General features: G+C 48.7%; 3 protein-coding genes across 10 annotated transcripts in view; 1 reads left to right on the top strand and 2 right to left on the bottom strand.

Annotated features, from left to right (window-relative positions):
• Nucleotides 1-12871, bottom strand: part of NDRG3 (NDRG family member 3) — a 62849-nt gene extending 49978 nt beyond the window's left edge. For 3 of the 5 annotated variants that reach the window (XM_063349776.1, XM_063349780.1, XM_063349779.1), the window contains exon 1: nucleotides 12735-12871. The gene's annotated coding sequence lies outside the window, so the exon portion shown is untranslated. Of the gene's footprint in view, nucleotides 1-11263; nucleotides 11353-11547; nucleotides 11726-12734 lie in introns of those variants that run through there. The other 2 variants (XM_063349777.1, XM_063349781.1) reach the window with 2 other exon arrangements.
• Nucleotides 12872-19931: 7060 nt separating this feature from the next.
• On the bottom strand, nucleotides 19932-21837 carry LOC134522533 (uncharacterized). Its single transcript, XM_063350284.1, has 2 exons — nucleotides 20941-21837; nucleotides 19932-20252 (listed from the first exon to the last, which is right to left on the bottom strand). The coding sequence occupies exons 1-2, from the start codon at nucleotides 21720-21722 to the stop codon at nucleotides 19967-19969; spliced, it is 1068 nt and encodes a 355-aa protein (XP_063206354.1). The 5' UTR covers nucleotides 21723-21837; the 3' UTR covers nucleotides 19932-19966.
• A 207-nt stretch (nucleotides 21838-22044) lies between these two features.
• Nucleotides 22045-24714, top strand: part of RALGAPB (Ral GTPase activating protein non-catalytic subunit beta) — a 68614-nt gene continuing 65944 nt past the window's right edge. For 3 of the 4 annotated variants that reach the window (XM_063349775.1, XM_063349773.1, XM_063349772.1), the window contains exon 1: nucleotides 22045-22251. The gene's annotated coding sequence lies outside the window, so the exon portion shown is untranslated. The remainder of the gene's footprint in view (nucleotides 22252-24714) is intronic. The other variant, XM_063349774.1, reaches the window with a different exon arrangement.

The following is a 24714-nucleotide window of genomic DNA, read 5'->3' as shown; positions in this document are numbered from 1 at the left end:
AAAGGATTGCTCTTAGGAGCAGAGCTCTAGAGCTAAGCTTTCAAAGCCCTGTGAACAGCAGTCTGATGAAGTGTTAACTGCAGAGTAAATCAGCCTAAATCCAAGGAATTGTTCCAACAGATTAAAACCTCAACACCAAAGAGAAAGGAGGAGGTCCTGCTTCCACTTTATAAATATCTCACTTTGTTTTGAGCCTGCCACCCGCTACTTTCATTGGGTGGTCTTAGTCCTTTTATCAGAAGAGACGGTGAATAATGGGTTCATATACGCTCCACGCAGCTAAGACTTTATATGCATCCATCATACCCTCTTCAAAGATATCTTTCTGAGCCTGAAGAGTTTTGATCTAGTTATCATTCTTCACAAGGAACTCATTTCACGCCTTTCATCATTCTTGTCAACCTTTTCAAGATCTCTCCCAGTTTCACCGGGTCTTTAGGAGCGATGAGACTGGTGCTCACGCAGCATTCACAGCACAGGTGCACTACGGGTTTACACAGCAGTACATCTCCTAGTTTGATCACTATTATTTTTCCACAAGCATCTAACCTTCAATTTGTTTTTCCAAACGCTGAGATAATATTTTGTGAGAACTGCCAATTATAACCTCCAAGTTTCATCTACGACTGGAAAGAATTCAGAGCTCGTCACTGTATATATTCAGTGGGGGCTGTTCTCCATTGCATTACTTCACTGCACTGAATTTAAAACGCTATTTTATCACTCGGTGCCATAGGATTTTTCCACATTTCATCAGTTAACTCTTCTACTTACTGTCATAAATAATTTATTTTTTAATCAACAAACCTACATTGTCACCTCTCTTCCATTTATTTTTCTAACTTTGACCTCTTTGTGCTTTTGGCCTCCGCATCGTTCTATGACAATGGCTAATATTGTAAAAACACCGTATAAAATAAATCTTCCTTCTGTCTGACGTACAGGTAAATTTTTACTGGATGTCCCAACAGCCCTCACGCTCTCAGGAATGCCGGATATTCTTTACTCGCCTTCTGTGCCAGTCATGCTTTCATAAAGCTTTATGACTGCCTTTTGTCCCCCAAGTGGCTCCTTTCCAAGGTGCAAAGTCCTAAACCGTTTAATGTCTCATCCTCTTTCTTCTCATTCCACGTCTTTGCTCTCTGTTGTCACCTTTCTCTCTCTTTTCTAGCTCTCTCATACTCAAAGAACTTGCCAGAATGATTATGCTGATAATGCGCTCCAGTGTAGATTATGTCAAAGATGTTACTGCTCTGTAGGACCATTTTTCATGCTTCCTCAGGGAGATTGATATAATATCAGAGTTTCTCTTTAAAAATTTGCCTTAACACTGCCACATACCTTCACAAATGTGCAGGGAACCTTCTGCATAATGCCCTGCTGCCCGCACCACTCCCAGAACTGGGAATTTTGTTAAAAACAATTTTTATTACATCATTTTAAATCTAAGCTGCTGATATTCTTCTGTCTTGACCTCAAGGTGACCTCAAGTTTTTTTTTTTTGTAATTAGTCCTTATGTACATGTTCTGCATTTGTGTGTGACCTACACTACGTTAGTACCTCGTAGCTGCAAAGAGAAAAGCGTCCGTCCACTACGGCGTTGGAGAAGTCCTATAGCCCTCTACTTGTTCCAGAGCTTCAATCAAAAGAAGGACGGGGTGGGAATCATTACAGTCTCAGCCGTTCATTTCTTCTCAAAACGACGTATTGATCTGACTTAGTTTCAGTAGTTCATCCTAATCTGTTTTTAGGCTGTACTCTTGGTTTTCTTGGACCCTTCAGGTAATGCTTCTTATGTCAATATTATTCAACGTAGTAAAGTCAGAAGAGATCAGCTTCATTCATCCGTCTGGCCTTCCTGCCTAGCACAGGACAAGAAATTTCTCTACGTAATTCCCTCACCAAGCTACAAATGCTGGGATTGAGTGGTGCCATTTCTCTAAAAAATCTTTTAAGTCAGCACTGAATAACTTTCCGTTTAATGAAGGGACCAACACTTTCCGTTGCAGCCCAATACGCTGGCACCTGATATGCTCCTGTTAGATATTTAACTCAGGTAGAGTTTAAATGTTCTGGTTTTCCTTCAAATTAAGCTGTAATCGGGGGAGGAACAGGGAGAGAGGCCAACTCCCCTGCAATGACTCTGTGGCCAGTCTGGAGTAAAACAGGGACTCTCCCCTCACCACCACCGCCCTGCAGACAGATTGAAAGCTGTTTTCTACTTTTTATTACCCAATCACCCGTAATAAAATTCAATGCTCTTCATCTAGCCACTGCACGAGAGAGAAAGACAGCACAGCATTGCTCAACCAAGCTCCTTACTAGGCCAGTGGTGATGGCCATCACCAAATTGTGCTAATGCAAGTGCTCAGATGAAGAGGCAGCAGCTGTCATTTTTGAGATGTGACTGCTCATCCCTTAAAAATGATGAGTATACAGGTATGCCAGCAAAAAAAGGGTGGAAGTTTCTAATTGCTGCACAGAAATCACTGCAGTCCTTGTCTGTTTGGCCGGATGAGAGAAGGAGAGATCCCCCCTCCCGTTGCAACTGTGCTCAGCAGCTCGGAGGCAGCAGAGCTCCCAGCCAGCCCCCGGGAGCACAGCACCTTCGCTCCCCACGCCCTGGCTTTCGCCTTTATTCACAGGGATGCTGGAACCGTGCTGGAGGGATGCAGCAGCCAAGAGTGCAGAACAAGTCCCTTGATTTACAGAAAGGCGAGCGCCAGCCTTGAAAGCTTAGGGCCCCAGACTACGAAAAGCAATTTGGAGTCATTGCTGCTGGGAAGACCTGGGGTTCGCTTAAAAAGTGCAAAAGAAAATTTGAGTCTAGTGATTTACGATAAGGCAAAAATACTTGAGACTTCACTAAAGGAAATGTTTCAAGATCAGGATTTAAACTCTGTGAGCCTTGCCTTATTGAAAGCTTTGACAGTATTAAGACTGTATTAGCTTAAATAATTTTTAGGCCAACAAGGTGACTGATAATGGCTTCTACATAAGCAGTTCATTTTAACGTGGAGACATGATAAAAATAGCAGCCTAAGTGCCATGTTTACAATCAATCCACAGCCCAGAACGACATTTGAAGGCTAGAGATCTGAGAAAACATTAATACAGCACATCAAAGAAAGCAAACTACAGAAAAGCAAGATACCGGCATTACAACACCTCTCAGTTCAGGCAATTAATGCTTAGGTCACGAATTAAGCTTTCTGGTGCGTGTGTTTCAAGCCATTTCAATCTTTTTCCCCAACAACTACTACCTACCAATCAGAGAAAGTACAGAGCTTTATATTTTGGAGACCTCCATAAAAGGCTGAGTAACATTTCTGCCTGAAAAGTTCTTATTTTATGACAATGAAGTACTGACAGTATTTCTCCTTCCTTTATGTAAAGTCTTAAATTCATATTCAAATTCTACTATGAATTTATTCAAAGGTTACTACAGCACACAATGAACTATACTCTATTTCTTAATTTCCCTCTTCTTTTTTTTTTTCTTTTTTTTTTTAAAGAGAGCACAAGCTTCTCTGGCTGTTTTATTGCTTTCATTGTTAAGAAATTGCTGTCCTTATTAAAGAAGAATGAAAGAATTGAAGTCAAGGAGGGGAAAAAGCAGTTATCCTGTGAAAGGGCCAAAGGAAAAACCTCCACTATCCCTGTATTACTGACAAAAAACCCAAAAATATCTAATGCTCAGCAAATGCCCCCTTCATCTGCTTGAGAAATCCTGTGCAACACAATTTTGAAAGCTGACACTTGAAGGCTGTCAGCTTTGCAACCTCAATACCATGTTTTAAACAAGGAAAAAGATTAAGGTTGGGTTTTTTTTCCAGACCAAAACAGCTTCTCAGGAGAGATGAGAAGAGCAGCTCGGCCTCCGTGCCGCAGCATCACTGCGCACACCATTCCTGCTGGAAGCGCGGCAGAACAGCACTGCCCGGCAGCCGAGCTGAGGACGCTGTTTGCAGCTCGGCCGCGAGCCTCTGGAGCGCGCAGCTCACTGTCCCTTCCAAAGGCGTCTCCAGCTGCACCCCACAGCGTCACAGACACCCACCCGCTCTTCACCGGCATGGTTTAAGTGTCCTGCAGGAACTCTGCTCCCTTTGGTATATCACCGTTAATTAAAAAAAAAAAAAAAAAAAAAGCAGGATGACAGATTTCTAAGTCTTTAGGTATCACTGCGCTGCCAAGAAAACTGTGATCAGTGAGGAAATATCGCTTTCTAACACCTAAAAACACTGCTAAAAATGGAACGCGTTCATGCGGAACAGGCACAGGCCCCCCCCCCCGAGTAACCAACTGGTGAGCTCTGCAAATTGTTTTAAAGACATTTTTATACTGGTGAGAGTGGCAGCATACATATAATTATAGTGGCCTAGAATTACCCTTGAAAACACTTCATTTAGGCAATTACTACCAGGCATAACAATAAAAGACGTTTCTCACAGCGTCAGCTGAATCACTATCAGAAGGGCTTGATGGTCTCATTATACCAGTGAAGCTTCTGTAGTAAACACACGACAGCCCTGGCACTGAAGCTCTGGCTTCCCAGATTTCAAAGGACTGCTGAAATACACGCACACGGGATCTATTATGTAGTTAATAATCCTCTGTAACAGCAACCGTCAGGCTATCCAAAATTGGGGAATCACTGCCAACATTCCCATGCATTTGCAAAGAATTCATGAAGACAACATGGGAGTACACCTCACACAAAATGTATCAATTCATATTCAATATGCATGATCGGGAAACAAAAAAAGAAAACAACAACAAAACAAAACAGCAAAAAGCATTTGGTAAGAAGGCTGGAAGTCATCTCCATCGTTGTCTTGGTATGACTGTCTCAGGCCAGAGGGTGTCCAGAAAGGCTATGTGCACCCATGTCCGGTCAGGTCATGTTTATTTTAAAAAAATAATTAAAAAAAAAAAATCTTCCATTCACCACCCAAAATATAGTTATTTCAGAAACGAAGAATTGGGGGGGGAGCATATGGTGTTTCTTATCCCCACACTTCCACCACCTGTGCTTTTCAGCACGCCACTGCAGACGTTCAGAACCACCAGGACACTCCCCAAGAAAATCTCATCAGCAAAGGTCACTGACTTCCTTGCAGGTTTGGGGTGGAAATCGGGAACACAGACTGGGTGAGCGACAGGGAGTGCTGCAGGCAAGTCAATCACTCTTAAGGCAAGTAACACCTTTGAGCAAGAATCACACATCTGAGACTACTCCCTCCGCTAGAGCACGTCCACAGAAAAATCAGTCAGCAATTACTCGCACAAAGCAGTCCGGACACATATCCTCTTACCACGCGCAATACATCCAGACAAGCATATATTCAAATACAACGAATAACCTGAGCTAGAGGACAACAAACTCAACCTGGCTCTGAGCCCCATTAGCTCCTTTTTTAAGGAGCATTCTCCAACTGCAAGCATCACACTCACCAGTTTCACATAAATAACCCAGGAGAAATGCCGATGGTTTATACTTTCTAAGGTTTGGAATGCTGCTGATGAGATCATAGAGATCGCTTTTGTGGGCAAGTGACATCACACGAGCACTGGGTGTTTTCTGAAGCTTGACTGGCAGCAGGACTAAAGCTGTATGTTGTTTGTGCCATTTTCGTAGAAGTTTAGAAAAACTGTGTGATCCCCTGGAATCACAATCAACTTGCATCAGTTCCTGCTTCACGCGGTCAGCCCCGTGACCGAGTCCAGGACCAGAACAGCCATGAGCTCCAAGACCATGTAAAACCAGTTACAGATGCACGAATTAAGTGTCCAAAAGGTAAGATGCTGGTGCAGTGGTTCTGCTAAGTGTGGTCAAAAGAATTTTTTAAACCTTCACTCTCTTACAGCAAGACCCCACATACTGCAAAGTTCCCAGGCTGGGGTACAACCGAGTCACTACAGCAGGCAGGTCGTATTCCTGCATTCCTCCCCGGAGATAGAGGCCTCACTTTTTTTGTTTTTTAATATGCTGGCAAGGAAAAAAAATAAATAAAAATGACACCTCTCCAAAAACCAAAATGGCTTTAACTTTTTCTTGGAGGCAGAGACCACCTGACCTTCTTCATTAACTCTTTTGTACAAACAAAGCTACAACCTCCTCTTTGTATTCACTCTGCTGGAAAATTCCAGCCCTTTTTGCAATTTAGACATTTGTGTGGAAATCTTCATGATGATGAACTGAAAAATTGCAGCCGACAGTCCCAGATTACTCTACGCTGACTCCTCAGTCATAATAATTCATTATATGACGTAGCAGTACGAATGAGTGTGATACCAAACACTATGAAATGTCTCTTAAAAATGTCAGAAAAGTATAATTTTGTTTTGTGGCTGAGCTAATCCATGCGCAGATTTTCACCAACCCCTGAGCCTTTCTCTCTGTCAGACACTGGATAACCCTCAATTGCATTCTAAAACAAGAAAAAAAGTCTTCCCTGGCTTTCCTGAGGCCCAAAAGTAACAAATGTGGTAAGCTTTCCATCCAAGCTGAAGGAAAAAAGAAGTTGAATTTGTAACGAGGACCATTTCTTTGATGAAAACCACATCAGAATGAACTACATGAGCAAAACAGCAAAGGTAGAACCCTATACAACGGTTAAAAACACCTCTTTATCAACTGATAAGTGTGTGCTTGCTTGCCAGTCCCAACACGGTTACATCAATTCTCCAGCTACAGCAGTGACAAACCATGCAGCACCTGAACTGGCTGCACAGAAAAGCAAACTTAAACCACTCCCCAAGCTCCCATCTTCTACCATCTGGAAAACAAAGCACAAAACCACATACAAGCCCTCCTTTTCTGGAAGGAAATACACTAATCCAACTGTGTATTTACACAAATCAAGTCTGTCTTTTTGTCTATGCAAAGGTAGAAACGCCTACACAAACTGGAAAAAACAGACCTTATTGGCTAAGCAATACATTTCAGATCTACCACAGCCAAAAGAAACTGTTAGGAACAGAAGCATCTAACTTCAGTTCTCCACACAAAGACAACCCAAAAAAGCTCCCAGCAGAAAACTGTTATGTATGACAACAGAACTGGTGAAGCTGGATATCAATTTTCAAGGACGTACTCGAAAAGGCTATTCAGTTAACAAAAATTTCATTAAAGACCTGTATCATTTGTATTTAGGCAACTTAAACGTCCACAAATCCCAAATAATTCTAGCATTTACAAAACACTACAAGGGCATCGGTAGCAAAATTTGTGAATTTCCAGTTACATGTTTTTGAAATATTTATGACGCAATTGTTCCTAATAAATGAGAATAAAGTCCATCTTTAGAATAAAAAGTAATAGTAGATCCCTATTAATTTACAGAAATGCACTAGAAATCCCTCCTTGTTCATTGTCTTTATTTAAGAAATTCCAGATATCAACCTTACGGTCAGATTGTTTTTCTGCCTGAGCACAGTGAGAACGTCCAAGCAGCAGTCACAAAATCGATCGAATTAGTACCTAGGTGCGATTCATACACCAAGTCATGCTAATCTAACTACAGCATCGAATTCGTGCCAATCTGAAATAAAAAGTGCAAGTCTGCGCACTTACGCTGCCTTCAGTCTAGACTACGGTTGAGCCTGTAAGGTCACCACTTCCATCAGCAGCAAGCACAGAAATATACACTCATCCAACTGAGCTGATTGGGATTAAATCCACACATTTGTATACTATCAGTACAGCAACACCAAATCAACATTAATTTAGAATTTGTTGGGTTCATTTCCAGCCAGATCCGTTTCCAGACCGGATCCCCGGCACAGCAGAGGAGTGCTGGAAGGGGAACACCAGAGAGGGCTGTGAGGATGGGCAGAGCCTCTCCTTTAGCAGGGCCGTTCACAGGCGTGCGTTTATAGCAGTGATCAAACGGCAACACAAGATAACACGCAGATTGCCACTGAACTTCGGCAGCTCTGCAGCTAAAGGATAAATGGGAAAGCCCTCGCCTGGACTAATAACTAGCTGAAAACAGACGACAAAGGGTAGGCACAAACGCTCAATTTTCCCAGGGAGGGAGACTGCCAGGAGCGTTCTGAAGCGCTCTGCTATACGCTGTATTCATAAACAACATGGAAAAGGGGGCAGGGAGCAAACTGAAAGGCTCCTGAGGATGTAAGCTATTCTGATAGTAAAGAAAAGGGCTGACTGCAGAGCTGCAGAAAAACCATACCAGACTGAATAATCAGGAAATAAAATAACAGATGAAATTCAGAACAAATAAAGTGTCAGTCCAAAAATGATCCTAGAGCGATGTGCTCCAAACTGATCATTAACATTCAGAAAGTCTTGCTGGAGTCCTGACAGACTGATAAAAGCATCAGCTCACAGCCACTCAACATATAAAAAAAATAAACCTAACGTTAGGAAATGATTAGTAATTAGACCACCATATAAAGCTGTAGAGTGCCTGCAGCTTAAATCCTGGATGTAGCGCCCGTTCCTTCATTTCAAGGGGACATAATGGAAAGGGAAAACATTTTTTTAAAAGGAAACAAGGTCTGAAAAGCTGAATAATGAGAAATAATCAATTAGGCTAGGGTTCTTCTGCCTGGAAACAGAGATTACTGCAGTGACATATGACAGAAGCCTATAAAATCATCAGTCGCATGGAGAAGGTAAATAGAGATCAGTTGTTCACTGTTTCCAAACAGTACAAAAGCTAAGAGATGTGAAATGAAGCTAGCAGCTGTCAAGTTCAAAAGAAAACAAGCAGAGGTAGTTAGCACCTACAACATCATTTTGTGCTCTGGGAGGCCTCCCCTGGGATGTGCCAGTGCTACACATTTCAGTGAACTGGGGGCACAGGCAAGTTCACGGAAGAAAAATACATTAACCATTAACCAAACAAATGCGAACAACATCTACCTCTTGACATCCTAGAGCTGACGAGAGCCAAGAGGGCTATCAGACAAAGGTTTATATAATTTGTCCTGCCCTTCTTTTTGGTCACTGGCAGGAAAGAACCGCAGACCAAATGGTTCCACCTGATTCTACGACTGTTCTTACACCGCAAAAATCAATTGCGACTCTCGTACCCCTCAGCCCTTCTTTGAACTCACTCCACTTGCTTACCTGGCAAAAGCCGATCTTCTGGGGAGATGGGGACGCAGAGGGGCTGCATTAGTGCCCTGCTTATTTAGCAAACTGAACTGGTTCAGGGAAACATCCACCAAATGCTGGAGGTAGCAGAAGACTGAACAAGGACAAGACCAGGCCTTTTGCCTGCTAACGAGTCATTAGATCAGTTTAAGATGTAACACCCAGCTTCAGCTTCATCACCAAAATGCACACGAAAAGGAAGCAGAAGATTGCCCATATCCTCTATTCGAACACACAGAGAGAAGCCACAATTCCAGCTCTCGTGAGGAAAAAAAAAAGGGGCAGTTTCACATTTTTAATCCATCTGGTAATTATGAAGAGAGTCTGTTTTATACGCGACTGAATAGTAAAGGTTACTTTAAAATTAAACATTGTATTTATAACCCCTACTGTATTTATACTATGTAAAGTAAGGAACACCCCTTTGGCAAACTGAAACCTGTTGTAAATACAGAAACGCATCCAAGTCTGGTAAGGACGATAGCCAAACGAAAACGAAGCTATTCCTTCCTGTGCTTCCCACAGCGTCAATTTGATTACTACATTAAATGGTGTTACATCAGTCACAGAAGCCAAGGGGATATGACCAGATAGAAAAAGGTGAATGATCAATAATAATACATTATTAACAGTCCAGTGAGTCTCATCTACAATTCAGAATTTACGAGAACAGAACCGAAGACAAAGCGAGATTATTAAAGGCTCTCATCAACTCTGATTTGCACAGTAGAAGGCACAGTCACCCAGCCTTTGCCACGTCAGGACCAAATTACAATTGCCTTCCTTAACAACTGACACGATTTAGCCAGAATGCTGAGAATTCCTGAGGAAAAGCAATAGAGAATTTTATTATTCCTCCCAAGCCACATTCATCTCAAAATGAGACCATTACACAGAGAAACAGTAGCAAAACGGTCCTCTGTTCCCCTTTAACTATCAACAATTAAACCAGGTTGTAATAGTTACGGACACAAATAGACTTAACCAATACTGTGGAATTGTCCAACAGGAGGCTTAAGAGCTGTAAGCAGCAGGGGGGTATTTACTTATATCCAAGACACAGTAGACAGATGATGAGCACAAGATAAACCCTGATAACGGAGGGCTGTGGTATCAGCACTGCCTACAGAAATAGAACTCACCAAGTGTTTGGCTTTACCTTTTTCCAGGAAGCAACGGTGGCAGCAATCCAGCTGAGCTATTATTTGTGAGAATGGCAATTAAATAATTAAAAATTAAAATCCCTATTCTGTTTCCACATGAAAAATGAATCAAAACAAGTTTTTAAAGCTGATTTGCTTTCTCCTAATTATTTTTTTTATTTTTGTGCTTAAGACTATATTATGACCATAATTTTTAAGAGCTTCTTACTTAAAATACCATACCTATATATTACTTCTTTGCTATAACGTTTACCTTGAGCATTCAGCAAACGAATGCTTGCAAAAAGCGTCCTTAAAGCATCTTTAAGAAAATTTCCTAGTATATTTTTAAGGAACCAAAATATATATTGGTATGTAATAAAGCCTCTGAAATCTAAATGTACCACTACACACATTTTACACTACACACTTTACAATGAAAAAAACTAAAGATCCTGTCATGTATGACTAATGCGAAACATGAGCTGCAAGCAGAAGTACTGGAAGATTTCTGAAGGTGATCTGAAGTCAGGAAAATGCAAATTAAACAGGTTTGTTCATTTCAATTAATTTTTAACCTTAGATAGAAAATGAGTAGCTAGGAATATAATTACAGCCTCCAATAATGCTGCTTCCAGGAGCTGTTTAATTTTAATTTTGCAAACATCTCAATACACGCCAAGTATGGCCCACATTAAGTTTCTGCCCTCAAGACAGCCAGTTTCAGTGCTTCGTGCGCGCCACACAAGCTAACTTTCAAAATCCCAAACCAATAAATGAAATTGGAACAGTCACTGCCAGTCTTGAGCCCTCTCCACAATCCCAGTGCAATGGCCACTAATGCAAACGAACCCTAGTGATTGCCTTGCTTCTTCAGGAGCCTACCCCCACCCCAGCGAGACACGCACGTTTGGTAAGCTCTGCTCCCGTAGTCTAAGTAAATTATTGTGCTAGAAAAGCTCCACACCAGTTTTAAACTCAGCCCTTAGACTTTACCTTTTTACTTTTCACCATAGACTGATACAGCAGTGCTAAAACACGGTTTGACAGGCTCCAGGATTTGAAAGACTGTTGTCCTCTTGTTTCTACAGAAAAGGAAAGGCAGAAGCTAAAGTAATGAGCCCCCAAGTCCTCCTATCTGAACGCGGGAGACTCACGAGCGTGCCTGACACAGGAAGCAGAGGTGGATTCTTCTCCGCCTGTAAGCCCCATCTTCCCATCACCTCAGTATTCAAGCACAAAAACTCTTCTGGTTTCCCAGATACAACCCCGACACTTACCGGACCTTTCCTATTCTCCTGAGCAAACACGCACGTGACCAAGTTGCCCCAGTTCTGCTGCAAACTTTGACTGTGATTCACGCGCTGTGACCACGCTGTATCACGACGCACCAGTTCCAGACTCCTTGGACTTGAGAGGAATCAAAAAACGGATAAGACACCAAGCTCTCAACCGGCAACGCAACACGCCACGGCGTTGACACCGAGCCAGCCGACAGCACTCCCAGCACCGCGGGGAAGCCACTGACAGCGCTCCACAGCCTCATTTGTTTTGTAACACCGCATCTTCTGCACCAGACTAAGTAATGATGATTTATAAGATAGCAGAAGCACTGGCTTTGCTACAGTGTTTTGAATTACTCCCCATGACTTACATTAAATATAAAAAAAAAGAAACAGACACTGACCAAAAAGTGGTGATGCAAGTCAACCAAGAACGTCTGTAAGCTATTCCTTTCCCTTTCACATGCTGACAAGACTGCACCGAATTAATGAAAAACACCCTGTTTTCGTTGTCCAAAGTAAATAACACAGCTGAGAATTTTGAGATCTGAATACCAGAAACAAGAGCTACAGAGGAGAGCAAGCAGAAAGCCCAGAGCACTCCAGCCCGTTATTTAGGTGAAAAAAGTCACCTCCGCAATAAAACCGGGGCAGTTTCCAGGCGTTTCTCTTTTTCCCCAACGAAGCCCGGTATGACGAGGGATTATTTCCTAAGCCCGGCTCCGGGAGGGAGCGGTTCTACCCTCCGCTGTCTCATAGCGGCAGAGGCGAGGCGAGGCGCGGAGTCCCCGCTCAGCGGCGGCCTCCCGGCGGCAGCGACCACCCGGGCCCAGCGGGCTGCGGCCGCCTCCGCGGGACCGGGACGCGCCCGGGAGCCCCCCGCCCCCGCTCAGGTCACCGCCGCGGCTCGGCCGCTCGTCGCCGGCGCCCTGGGGCCGGGGAACGGCTGCAGCAGCCGCAGGGCGTGGGCCCCGGCGGGACAGGCGGTGCCCGCGGGCGCGCCCGCCGTAAGCCGCTGACCCCGGCCCGCCCGCCGCGACTCCCGCGGAGCCGCCGTGCGGCACCTGCTGCCGAGGGGCAGCCGAGCGCCTCGGCGCCGGCGAGCGGGAACGGTGGGGGACGCGCGGGGCCGGCCCCGGGGTGTCCGGAGGCGCCGCCGGGCCCGCGGGCGGCGCGGGGCTCACCTGTACGGCAGGTACCTCAGCAGCTCCGGCCGCCGCGGCATGCGGGGCACTCTGCGCCTGCGCGCTGCGCCGCGGCGGCCGCACATGCGCGGGGGCCCTGCGCGGGGACAGAACTACAGGGGAGATGGCGGCTGGGCGGCGAGCCGGCGGCGGGCGCCATCTTGGGGGTAGTTCTTCTGGCACCGCCGCCCGGCGGAGGGCCGGGCCTCTGCCGCGCTACAGCCGCCCCGCTCGGGCGGGAGGCGGCGGCCTCCTCCCGTTACGGCCGCGTCTGCTCACGGCCGTCCTCCACTCGCCCGTCCGCTCCGCCTCGGTCCCCCTCGCCCTCACAGCGGTCCCTTGGAAGCGCAGAGCGGGAGAAGCCTCCCCAGCCGGCTCGGCGCGCTGCCAGGCCGCCAGAGCCCCAACACCCACTTGCCCGCACGCCCCAGTGGCGAGCGAGGCCGGGGCAGCAGCCGCCTGAGAGAGCCGGGGCTCGGGGTGAGCAGGGCCAGAGACGGGCGAATTGTGAGTGAAGGGATCGCGCCCGGAGCAGGCCTCGGAGCTGCTCCAAAGCCTGGAACACCTCCTGTGCTGGGTTTGGGTTGGGTTTTGTTATTTTTTGTTTTTTTTTTCTCCAGAGGCAAGACTAAATTCTTGGTGGGGCAAACAAGTTTGCTTCTTCCTTCCCCCACTGGACGTTGTGGCAATGTGCAAGTGTGAATGCTGGGGGAGCCCTCCCCGAGGTCGCGGTTGTCCCTCTGTCCCCGTACCCGCTGCCCGACTGCAGGGCCATACCCTTCCATGAGGGTCGCCATCCCCAAGGCACAGCAAGCTCTGTGCCATGCCTGGCGTTCCCAGCTGCGCCCCTCAGGAGCGTGTGTGCCTCCTGCCTTTTTTCCCTCTTCAGGACCATCTCCAAGTGGGAATACTTGGTTCCCACAACAGTGTGGCATCCCCAGCGCCTCTCACCTTACCCTTGGTAGGGGCCTACCCCAAACATTTATAAACGAGCTATTGCCCATACTTAACGTATTCTGGTTTCTGGTGCCACCCAGTGGTCCTACATACCGTTCTAACTCAGTTCTTAATTAAAAGCTGTTACTGAAGAGCAATGAAGGAGGGGAGGCAAAGAGACGGTTTGTAGGTTAACCATTCCCAAGTGTGTTCCCAGTAGAAAAGAAAGAGCAGCACTGGACCATACTGCCACTGGGGTCGTCCCAGCCCTACACAGACAGCATCGCTGAGTGCCCAGTGCTCCTCTCTCCTTATCTCTGAGCCTCAGCCCTTCCTCACATCACTCCCCTGAGCTGCCTATGAAACCCTGCCACCCCCCTCAGCACCTTTACCAACTTTTCCTACTTACCTGTTATCCTAGCAATTTGTCAGTAGTTTCTCCCACCCAGTCCAGCTAGCTTAACATCAGGCCCTGGCCTTCCCATTTGCCAGCGGTCCCCCGCTTTGAGGGAATATCAGAAGAAGCTGCCTTATGGGGAAACCTCTACTCACACAGTTGCAAGTAGCTGCAGTCTGACCTCCCACCACCGAGACCCGGTGAGGGACTCACAGGGAGGCATTTTAGGTAAATAACCCCTGTAAGCAGGAAGGCAAGTCCATCTCTTTGGCCTTGTTAGCCACATGATGCTTCCCAGGTGTTGGTAGCGAGGTGGAATATGTTGGTTGTCTCTCGGGCTCCTAGTGCTGGAGTGAACCCGGTTTTTGCCGGGTCAGAGAAGACAGTAAAGGAAAGAACTGCTGGAAATGACTTACAGAACTGTATGCTGTTGTGTTGAGGATCCAATGTAATAATAACCATGTTGTGGGCATAAGTGAGGGCTGGGAAGCAGAGGGCTGGCTGGCTGCGAAGGCAGACAGGGCTGGGGCTCCTCGATGCTTTTGCAGCTATTCAGTCGCACGTCAGCACGGGTGCCCTGTGCCCCGGCACAGTGTGGCCCTGGGCTAAGGCGCCAAGGGGGGTGGGGCTGCTGAGGCAGCTCTCAAATGGGCCCTGGGTGGGCCAGCTGACTGCGCACCAGGAGAACGTGGGTATAACTGCAGACTTTCCCATGTCAGCCTAAATCCTTCTTCACAAAGCTTTGGCTGAATGTTCTTTCTTGCCAAAATCCACAGCTTGCACAAGTCGATCTAGGAGATCAGTAACAATGAAACAGCTACTCTACCCATCCAGGACTGTAGTTCAAAATGCTAAAATAGTCTGGAAATGGTATTGTATTTTAATTCAATTGGTTGTTTTTCAAGCTTTATAGAAAAATGAATTGTTCACTACAAAGTGATAAAACTGTCGTAAGCCCTCATCCATCACTTGTGCAATGTGCACATTTACTGCAGCTAAACACTTGGAGTGCTTGCATTCAGAGGAAAGTTGTATTTAGAAAATAACAGCTAGAATTCAGTCTGTCTCTGTCAACCTCTCTTCTGCGTAATCCAGGTCAGATTTTCCCAAATACCGTTATTTTTTTTTGTTGCAGTCAGATATGTTGGAGCATCTTCTCTTCGTATTTGCATTCAGTTCTCTCCAAGGAGAGGATGTCTGCCAGAGATACCAGCTCTGACAAAACAGACTCCCCATCAAAGCATCTAATTGAGCCAGAAGGCTGCTGTGAGCGGTCTGATTCTGCAAGTAGTTCAGAATCTAACATTCCTCCCTCTGACAGCTTTTGTGACAGCACAGAAATAAGCACGCATCATACGCAGCTGCAGTGCAAGGTAAAGGGAGCCTATTCCATTATTTTTCCCATAGGAGACTCGTTTGAAGGGTTGGGGGCTGCGCCGGGTGGTGGATGGCTTGTTTCCACCGAACACCAGGAAGGGACAGCAGGGATGAAGTAACAGCCGGCGGAGAGCCCTTAGCAGTCACCTCTGTCCTCTGTTACAGTAGTCAGGGCAGCAGTGGGCTACAAACATAACTATGCCATCTGTACGTGCACGTGTCTCGTTGGGTTCATTCAAATCTACTGGGCCAGTGTGATTTCCCAGGCCTTTCCAGTTGTATACAGAGAGCAAAGCTGTCTGGACCCTGCGGCTGGCGCCTGCTCTCCTGCAGGAACAGCTCTGCCTCGCCGGGACGGAACCCTCCTCTGGCTGCACTTCTCAAGCATCTGCCCAGGCTACAGAAGCCACGATTGCTCATTGTCACAGACGGGGAATGAAGAAGGGTGCTACGCTGTGAGGCCGGAGATACATGGGGAACGGCAAGCCCCTAAAGTAAGTTGTGCAAGAGGACCTGATGTAAGGGCATGTGTTTCCAAAGCAGTAGAGTGCTCGAGTCCAGGAGGCTCACTGCATGGAGCGCTGGCATCTAAAGCAACACTTGGCTCAAACCAGCCACTCAGAGAACTCCTGCAGAGGCTGCTCCTTCCCTGTTACAGAGCACTATAAGGCAGTGCTCTGACGGCAGGGTTGCAAAGCTGCTCTTCCACAAACCTCGTTTCTTTGTATCACAGGCAGTGATTCACTTCGGTCTTTCTGGGGCTTCCACGAAAGTTGCACTGTTGTTGAAAATGTTGAGTTGAAAGCAGCACTCTTATTTCATTGGCACGTTGAAAAACACTTCCCACATCATGACTGCACATCCATTGTATTGACCATTTACCGAGAAGTCTGTGTGGGGCAGTGCTGCTGACTGGGCAAAAAAGGGCAATGCTGGGGTTGGCTGCTCTGTTTCCTCAAGGCAGAAAGCTGCCTTGTGTAGGCTGGATGGTTTAGGGTTGAGGGGCACAGACCAGCTGTGAAAGGACCTCAGACCTGCTCAGCAGCTCCGCTGCATGTGGAAGACTCTTCTGCTCATGTTCAGCACGACCCCTTGTTCCTGCCCAAGCTGTGCCCTGCACTGGGCACAGCAGCTGGGAGTGCTGGCTCTTTGCGCGCAAATAGGGGTGGCTCTGTATCTTCCAGCCTCAAAAACAGATCTCATCAAATTCCTTTTTCTTTTACAAAACCATGTGTTTTCTTCAGTAAATGTTTGCTTGTTTAGTATTTACTTTCTCTGTGTTCACTTCCTGGTAAGTATTAATGGAAACTAAAGCAATGAATGCTAAGCATGCCTGGAAGGGTAGCGATGTATTAGAGGTGTGCAGTAGACGTAATGGGAAACGCGAGAATGTAACTGATGGACAGCATTTTTTCACATTTTTCTCTGCGAAAGCTCTTAAGTGGGACAAAACCACCAGGGTTACAATGAAGGATGGAAGAAAATCTTCACAAGACACCTGGGGTATCGTCTCGATGCAGAAGAGCAGGCTGAGGAAATAGCCAAAATATCCAGATTGAAGATATACATATATATGTATATGTACATAAATTGTTGGTTATAATTACAGGTATGTTATATATTATATATATTGATGATATATTACTTATATACATTATAAGTATGATATATAGTGAACTGATGTAATATGAATATAGAATTAACTGGGTGCATGGTCCTGGAGACTGAGTAGTTTGGGCTGGACCTTTGGACTGGAAATATGCTCACTGTGTGTAAAATAATTAGTGAATTAAAACATGAATGGTAGAAGACAGCTTATAAGAAAATGCATGGTGCAATGTAGTAAGGAACCGATGAAATGCTTATAAAGTAGAGCTCTAGCTTATATATGAGCTCTTGTGTCTCAGATATCATTGCGCTGCTCTGTCACAGCACAACACTTGCTTGTCTACACGACTCCTGCATGGCAAATCTAGTGTCTAATCAAGCTGGGCAGAAGCAGTCCTGTTCCTCACAGGGTTCGGAGCTGACTCTGAAGCAGACGGTTGTGGCAGCAGCTGCTAGAAAGCAGGGTGGGATGGTGCTAGGGCACACAGGGTGGGATGGTGCTCCCAGGCCTTCTCCCTAGCTGGGTGCCAGCAGCGGGCAGGGGGAGAGGCAGACCCTGGGAGGAGCAGCTGGACACTGGTGTGATGATAAACTTCTCCGTGAGGCCCTGTCCGTTCACTATCCAAATGCATGGGTGTTCACGCCGAGAAAAAATGTGAAAGGTTTTCAAGAAGCCAGCTAAAGGCTTTGCATTGCTGTTTACTACAGAACAGCTTCAGGCGATTCCCTGGCTGAGATTTTTCTTTATGGGGAATGAGTCAGCCAGAAAATCTGTTTCAAACTGAAGTAAGTAGAAGAAATCTTAAGACAAATTGCTCATAAGAAGAAATTGCTTGCAATAGATCATACTCACTCCTGTGTTGTAGACTAAACAAGAAATTAGTCATCTACCTGTTTATGTAACCATGAAACGAAATGCCCTTGATATGAGAGGAATGGGACAGAGTAAATGCGATTCCACTTTTTAAAAGGGATTTGGGGAGCTACAGTCCATTGAATTTAATGTCTCTATCAGGGAAATGTATGGAAGCTATACCAAAGAATGTAATTGATAGAAATATGGAAAAAATATGGTAAAATAATGATGAGTCATGATGATTTTACAGAGGGGAAAGTGCTTCACTGGCAAAGCAGAGAGGCTGGAGGTCCCCAACAAGTGAGGCCAGGGGTCCGTCTGGGTCCCAGGAGACTGAGCAGAACCCCTGCTGGGGGGCGGCAAGGCCAGGGCTGAGCCCCATCCCCTCCTCCTGGCTGAGCGGCTGCTCCCTGGCGGCGGAGCTCAGCGCCTGCTTCGCAAGGGCAATGGGTGATGGCACCCCGGGGTGCCCCGGTTGCGCTGCTGGGAGACGCACGAGGGGGCTGAGACGAGGTGCCTGCAGCTCTCGGTACCAAGTCACCGGGCAGGGAGAAACCAGTGACTCCAGACCAAACTGACTTGGATGAGATTTGAAAATGAGCCGTGAATTTTGAAAGGAGCCTTTCAGGTTGAAAACTGCATTTTTACTTCCCCTTCTCAGCTGAGTTTAAGTAATCTCGTCCCAGTTACTGCTTGCATGAGACGTAAACCACAACAGGGCTTCTCAGAGAACCTGACTAGTAGACCAGAGTTAATAGCCCAATTAGTGGATGGATGACATTCTCTAACATGCAAAAAGGCCTTACATTTAAAACAAGCCTTTTATTTTTGTTCTTTAAATGCCACTGGCCTTTCTCTGATGTTGTCCTTTCTTTGCGAGCTGTGGTTCCAAACCTGGATGACGACTGTTTGCTGAGCGTTGCTGTCTGCTACCTGGTGAGCCAGGCTTGTGTTTCGAAAGCACACCGTAAAATCCTCATTGGCCAAAGGATAAGAAAACACAGCTAGCCCAAGCTGGTACTGCAAAATGGTGATTACAAACGGTTCTAAGCCCAACTGACAGCTGTGGGCAGAGGGAACCCCACCTGACACCGACCCCAGTTTTCTGTTTCTAATCCCCCCGGCCCAGCCCTCTTTTCTTCCAGGACATAGTCTTTTCCCAGGATCCCACACACGCGTTCCCGGGAATTTGGCATTTAGTTCTGGCTTCCCATTTCTGTGGGCGGCATGCCTGTGTTTTGCAGAGCACACACACCAAAGGCTGCCCCAGTGACAGCGGCTGGTGACCCATCTGGGTCGGAGCCACGTGTGGGAGAGCCTCCTGGCCAGCCACAGGCTCGGTCTCTCCTTCGCACGGGTGGGGTTGGTTGGGTGCCTCTCGCTGAGCCCACAGGCCTGGCCCCGAGCCCCAGCTGTGTGGGGGGTCTCTGCACCCCACGGGGTCAGGACCACCCAGCAAACCTGCAAACTGAGGTCCCTGAGCTTGCCTTTTCTTCTTGTTTCATTTTATTTCTGTTTGCATTGAAACTTTAATTATTAAGTTCACCTCTTATTAAACAATCTTTTCATGGATACACTTTTGTATACAATTGTGTTCTTCAAATGAAAAAATACATAAAAGTGCATCTATATCTGTATAATATATTTGTACAGCTTTGCGTATGCAGAGATAGGTTTGTGTATATATATATATATAGCAGGTCATGTAACTGCCACGATGGAGCCCACCACCCTATAGCCTGAATGACGGTCATCCTCTGCCCTCCGTCCCGGGCTTGTGCTCGCTGCCCCACTGCAGGTGATCAGTACGGCCCTGTAAGAAATGTACTCTGGCTCTGTGGGGAATCGATTAAATACCCTCTATGGGAGGGACCACGAGAAGGAAAAAGAGGATATCAGAGACAGCTTTATGCCCTTGCCACTGTGGTCTGTAGGGTTTTTATAGGGTGTTCTTTGAAGTAAACAACTCCATTCATCATTTCTGCAGTTGAGCAAAAGGCTGTTTAATGAAAACATGCTGCTTCACTTCAAGATAAAAACAAGGACAGGCCGATGGCATCATGGCCAGGTGCCAAGTGGGCGCTGCCTCCAGGCTTCTCTGGTGCAATTAGCTGGCGAAGACCATCCTGCAGCCAGGGGGTGTGTGTAGCCTGAAGACCAAGCTCCCTCCGTGGCATCCACAGCCCCGCCAGGCCTGCGCCCCTTGGGGTCAGCACTCGCTTGGGTCACTGGCCCCTCGATGCCCAGCTGTCTCCCATCAGGATCAGTGCAGGGGATGGGGATGGGGATCTTCCAGCCTGCTCCAGGAGCAGTCCCGCTGTGACCTGGCTTTGGGGAGGGAACCCTGCGTGGGTTGGGAAGGAAAATACAGTGATCTTAACTTTTTTTACACACAGACACAGCTAACGCGACAACAGTAAGGTGCATGAACCCTGTGATAAGACACCAAGAATCCAAGCAGGGTAAACCGCAGGGAACTGGGGAGGCCCAGGCAGCCCTGAGGACATTCTCAGTGGTTTTGAAAACCACAGGCAGTGAGCTCAAAGGAACAGAGCAGAAAGGCGGCTCACCACTGGCTGCTGCAGGTAAACTCCGAGTTCCCTTCCTCTGCTGCTGTCAAGCTTAACGTGGGAGACTGGAAGGAGTGTCTGCATCTCTGGTCTAGCAGGCCAGGGACTGAGAGGAAGGTGGGCTCAGCAAGCCGACTGCGGCTTGAGGGGTTCTGTGAGGCAGCTCTGCACAGTTTCAGTTGCATTGTGTCTCCGCAAGTGCGGTTGTTCGCTCTCTGAGCCTCTGCTCCTGCACCCGACTCCCCTTCCACTCAGCCTTCTCAGTCCCTGCTGCACCTACTGCCCCAGCAGCCTCACTAACGCCTCTCCACAGCACTTGTTTTTTATTAGGCACCAGAGGTTCACAGTAGGATGAAAGCTTATGTCCTGCAAGGGCCTCCTTCTCCCCTCAGGGGCGTAACCAACAGGCAGAACCGATTTACAGTAAAAGCACTGAGCAAATCTTTACTGTAAAACTCTCACCCCTTGCTGTCAGCAGCCTCCCGTGTGTAGGACAGAGGTCTTGCTGCAGGATAGGGGAACAATTTGCCCAGTGACACATGGTGTTCCTTCAATGGATGGCCATAGAAGGGGTTAAAAATCTCTTGGCAGGCTGCTGCTTGTTTGGGCTGACATTTTCCTGCTGGGCTGAAGAAGGAGCGGTGAAGCTGAATGCTACAGGAGGGGCCTGGAGGCCTGGCTCCTGCGAAGCAGCAGGTACGGGATCTGTGAGACAGGGCTGACCTTCCCAGCAACGCGCCCGCCGGAGCCGTTTGCAGAGATCCAAGAACGTTGCAGACGAGGTGACCGCGATGTGCCCCTGTGCCAGATACGCAGCTGCTGCAGGGGGACAACTGACCCAGAACGGCCAGGGGCTCGCAGGACCTCCTGCCCTCCCACACCCTCTCGGTTGCCACCTCTCGCGAAGCCGTGCCTGGCCGCGGGGCACGGGCGATGCTCCGGACAGTGTGCCCCGCGCTGCCTTCTCTGTTTGAGCACAGGGAACTCGTAGCGCGGTGCATCAGCGCCGCCAGAGCCCCCAGAGCACTCCAACGGACACCACGGCACGGGGCAGGATGGAACGGCGCGGGAGAGGTAGGGAGCGCCGTGGCCCCGGCCCGCAGAAAGGGGAGACGGAGCCGGTGCCCGAGGGCCAGCCCGGGCACCAGCGCGGCGAGACCCGCGGCCCCCCGGCAGCGGCAGCCATGGCGGGGGACCCGCCGCCCGCTACCTGTCCCCCTGCGCTCGGGCTGGACGAGGCCCATCCCGTCCGGCAGCAGCTCCGACCGCCCCGGGCGGATGGACAACCCCACGAGGGGTGACAGTGTGGCCTCCCGGGCCCTGCCCCAAACCCAGGCCAGGCCTCCCCGGGGCTGAGGACGGCGCTGCCCGGGGCACCGGGCCCTCAGCTGTAGGCGAGGCTGGACGCGGGAGACGAGCCGTGCGCGGCCCCTTTAAGGATAAGCGCGCGGCGGTGGGCGGCCCGGCGCAGGCGCACAGCCTTCCCCCGCGACTTATTCGGCGCGGCCGGTGGTGGGGGCCGAGCCGCTGCTGGGGAGCTGAGCTGCGGCGCGGCCGCGCGCATGCGCAGGGCGCCGCGGGACCCGGCCGCCCGCCGTGCGCTTTGTGGCGCTGCCGGAAGCGGCGGCGGGGCGCGGGGCCGAGTCGAGCGGGGCAGCGCGGAGTGGCGTCTCCCCTGTGTCGCCTCGGCCGCCGCGGGCACCATGGAGCCGGCGGCCTGAGGGCAGAGCGGCTGGCCCTGCCCCGACATGCCCGCCGGGCCCTTCGGCGCAGGTAAGGTGGCTCGGGCCCTCCCGCGGCGGCGCCGCCCGCGCCCGGCCCGCTTCGCTCCGCTCCTGCCGCCGGCGGGGCCTGTGGCGGCGGGGCGCCGCCCGGCAGCCTCTGCCGCGCTGACCTCTGCGCTGCCCGCCGTGGGGCCGGAGCGGGCGGGCGCGGCGGGGCCGGGCCGGAGCGGGCGGGCGGCCCGCCGGGCCCCGGGGGTTCCCGCCGTCGCCTCGGGCGGCTGCCGGGGGCCCGGCCGGTGCCGTGGAGCCGCCGCAGGGCGGGCGGGAGTGGGCCTCGGGGGAGCCCCTCGTCCCGGCCCTGGGCTCCTCCTCGGCCTGTGCCCTCTCCCCGGCCCCGGGCGCCGGTTTGGAGCCGCGTTTCGGGTCCCCAAAACGAGTGTGCGGTGTCACCGGTGGTGGGTGAGCTCCCTCCTGCCTGCCGTCTCCTGCGGCTCCTGAGGGGTGGAAAGTTTTTGTGGCTGTTTGCCTTTCTTACAGATAATCTGGTGGTGCCTGTGTTCCTGTCTGCAGGCCTCTTGGGCTTTGCCATGAGCCTGCTTTCCTTCGCTTATTTTTCGTCACATTTGGTCTTCAGGGTCTGCGGGCAGTCGGTCAGATTTCTTTGGGAAAGTGGTGAACAGCAACAAAAGCGCAGCAAGGCTGGCGTCCCCGGTGGAGGGGACCATCCGCTTCAGGAGATTCCTTCCTGGTTGTGTGCTCAATCCAGTTGCACAAGGAACTGGGTTGAGGAAGAAGTGCAAATATTGAATAAACTGTTGAGTAAAAATGATTCTCAGTCTGGGTCAGGGAAACGCACTGTTTTGTGGTGGGGTTCATTAGGTGGTTTTTGGCACAAGTGAGGGATGTGAAAACTCCTTAAATTCTCAGATGACCTGCCCGGAACATAATTTTCTCTGTTTTTAAAGATGAGAGTGATAGTGAGAAGCAAAGTAGTACTGATGTCTGAGTAATGAAGCTTGAAAGCAGAATAATAGCCCAAACATACAAAATTGACTGATGTTTTTGCTTTCTTATGGCTCTTGTTAACATTCGGATATTACAGCGTGGGCTGTTCAGGCAGCCGTCTTCTCTGTGGCAGGTGCCCTGCTTCCCTTTTTGGGAAGGCTGGTGTCCGTGGGGGATCTTGCGAGTCAGAATGGCGCTGGGGTCTCTGAAGCCAGTGAGTAGGGAATGCTGGGGAGAGTGAGACCTGAGTCCTGTGGCTTAAATGGCATCTTATGTTTGAGGCCCAGCCTTCCCTGTGTCAGATTCATCTATTAACTTCTGCTACAGTTCGCTGATAAAATCAGACAAATTATTCTTCCCTGGGTAAGGGGAGCTGTGGTTCTCCTCTGTTCTGCTCAGCAGCACTATAGCTGAACGGCCTGGGAAAGGATGACACGAGTTCCTGTTTTTTCTGTGCCCGATCTCTTCCTGCCTTAAATCTAGACTTTTTTTTTTTTTATTTAATAGTGATCCTGACATGCACCGCTGTTTATTCTTTAACAAAACACTGACTCAACAAAATACCAACTTTCTGCTAGTGTTTCTCCCAGATGGGTCTTCTGCTTGGCTCTTGCGTTTTTTAATTTTTGCCTGCAATCTGCCCTGCCTGTTGTCCTTTAGACATGGTGTGTGCCTGGGGCAGGGCCTCGCCATTGGGTGGGACCCAAATGTGAGCTGCCTGGAGGGGTCTGCGCTTCTTCCATCCTGGTGGGCTTAATATGAGAGGTGCTGCATTAGTCTTGGCAAGATCTAAGTTGCCCTCTGCAGCGTAAACTCGGACGGCAGCATCAAGGTGGGGCAAGTGGGCACGTGGCAGTTGTCCATGTTCAGGAGGTCGTAGGCCTCAGCTGGCTTGAAAAATTGCTCATAAACCTCTTTGGTATGTGATCCAGGGAAGACGGGTTTTGGCAAGATGGCTTTCTGTCAGTAACTGTCACCTCCAGAGTGCAGATGTCAGTACAGTTGGTGTCGTAGAGAGAGGGATTGCTTGTTTTCTGTGAAATACTTGTAAAGTGTTTCTAATATCCCAGAACTTTGTGGTGTAGACCCTTTATGTTGATACTTCTCTGTTTTAGGCTGTATCAGGTCTTCAGCCTTCCTTGGGCATCTCTCTGGTAATGGTGTTTGCACCTACTATATTAATATAACAATTGTCTCACCTCTGCTTTTTTGGTACTGATAAAACCCAAGAAGCCTCCGTTTTTGGGTCGGCTTGTCTTTGTGCTTGAAATCCTTTTGCATTGTAGGCAAACATTTCATTTTACACATGAAGCTGATGAGCACGAAGGGCTAAATGTTCACGTTTGCCCCCAACGCTCCCCTCATTCAGCGCACACTTTCTGAGGAACCACTTCATACACCAATATTGGTTCCCTGAGCTCTTCCCTGCACATGCTCCAAAAAACCCCACCTCTGCTTTAGGCTCCATGTTCTTTCAGGCATATTCCTTCAAAGTAATTGCAGAATG

This window comes from Chroicocephalus ridibundus, chromosome 12 (assembly GCF_963924245.1).
Source record: "Chroicocephalus ridibundus chromosome 12, bChrRid1.1, whole genome shotgun sequence".
Lineage (NCBI taxonomy): Eukaryota > Metazoa > Chordata > Aves > Charadriiformes > Laridae > Chroicocephalus > Chroicocephalus ridibundus.
Note: the sequence above shows the minus strand (reverse complement) of the source record. Positions and strands in the feature narration are given on the sequence as shown.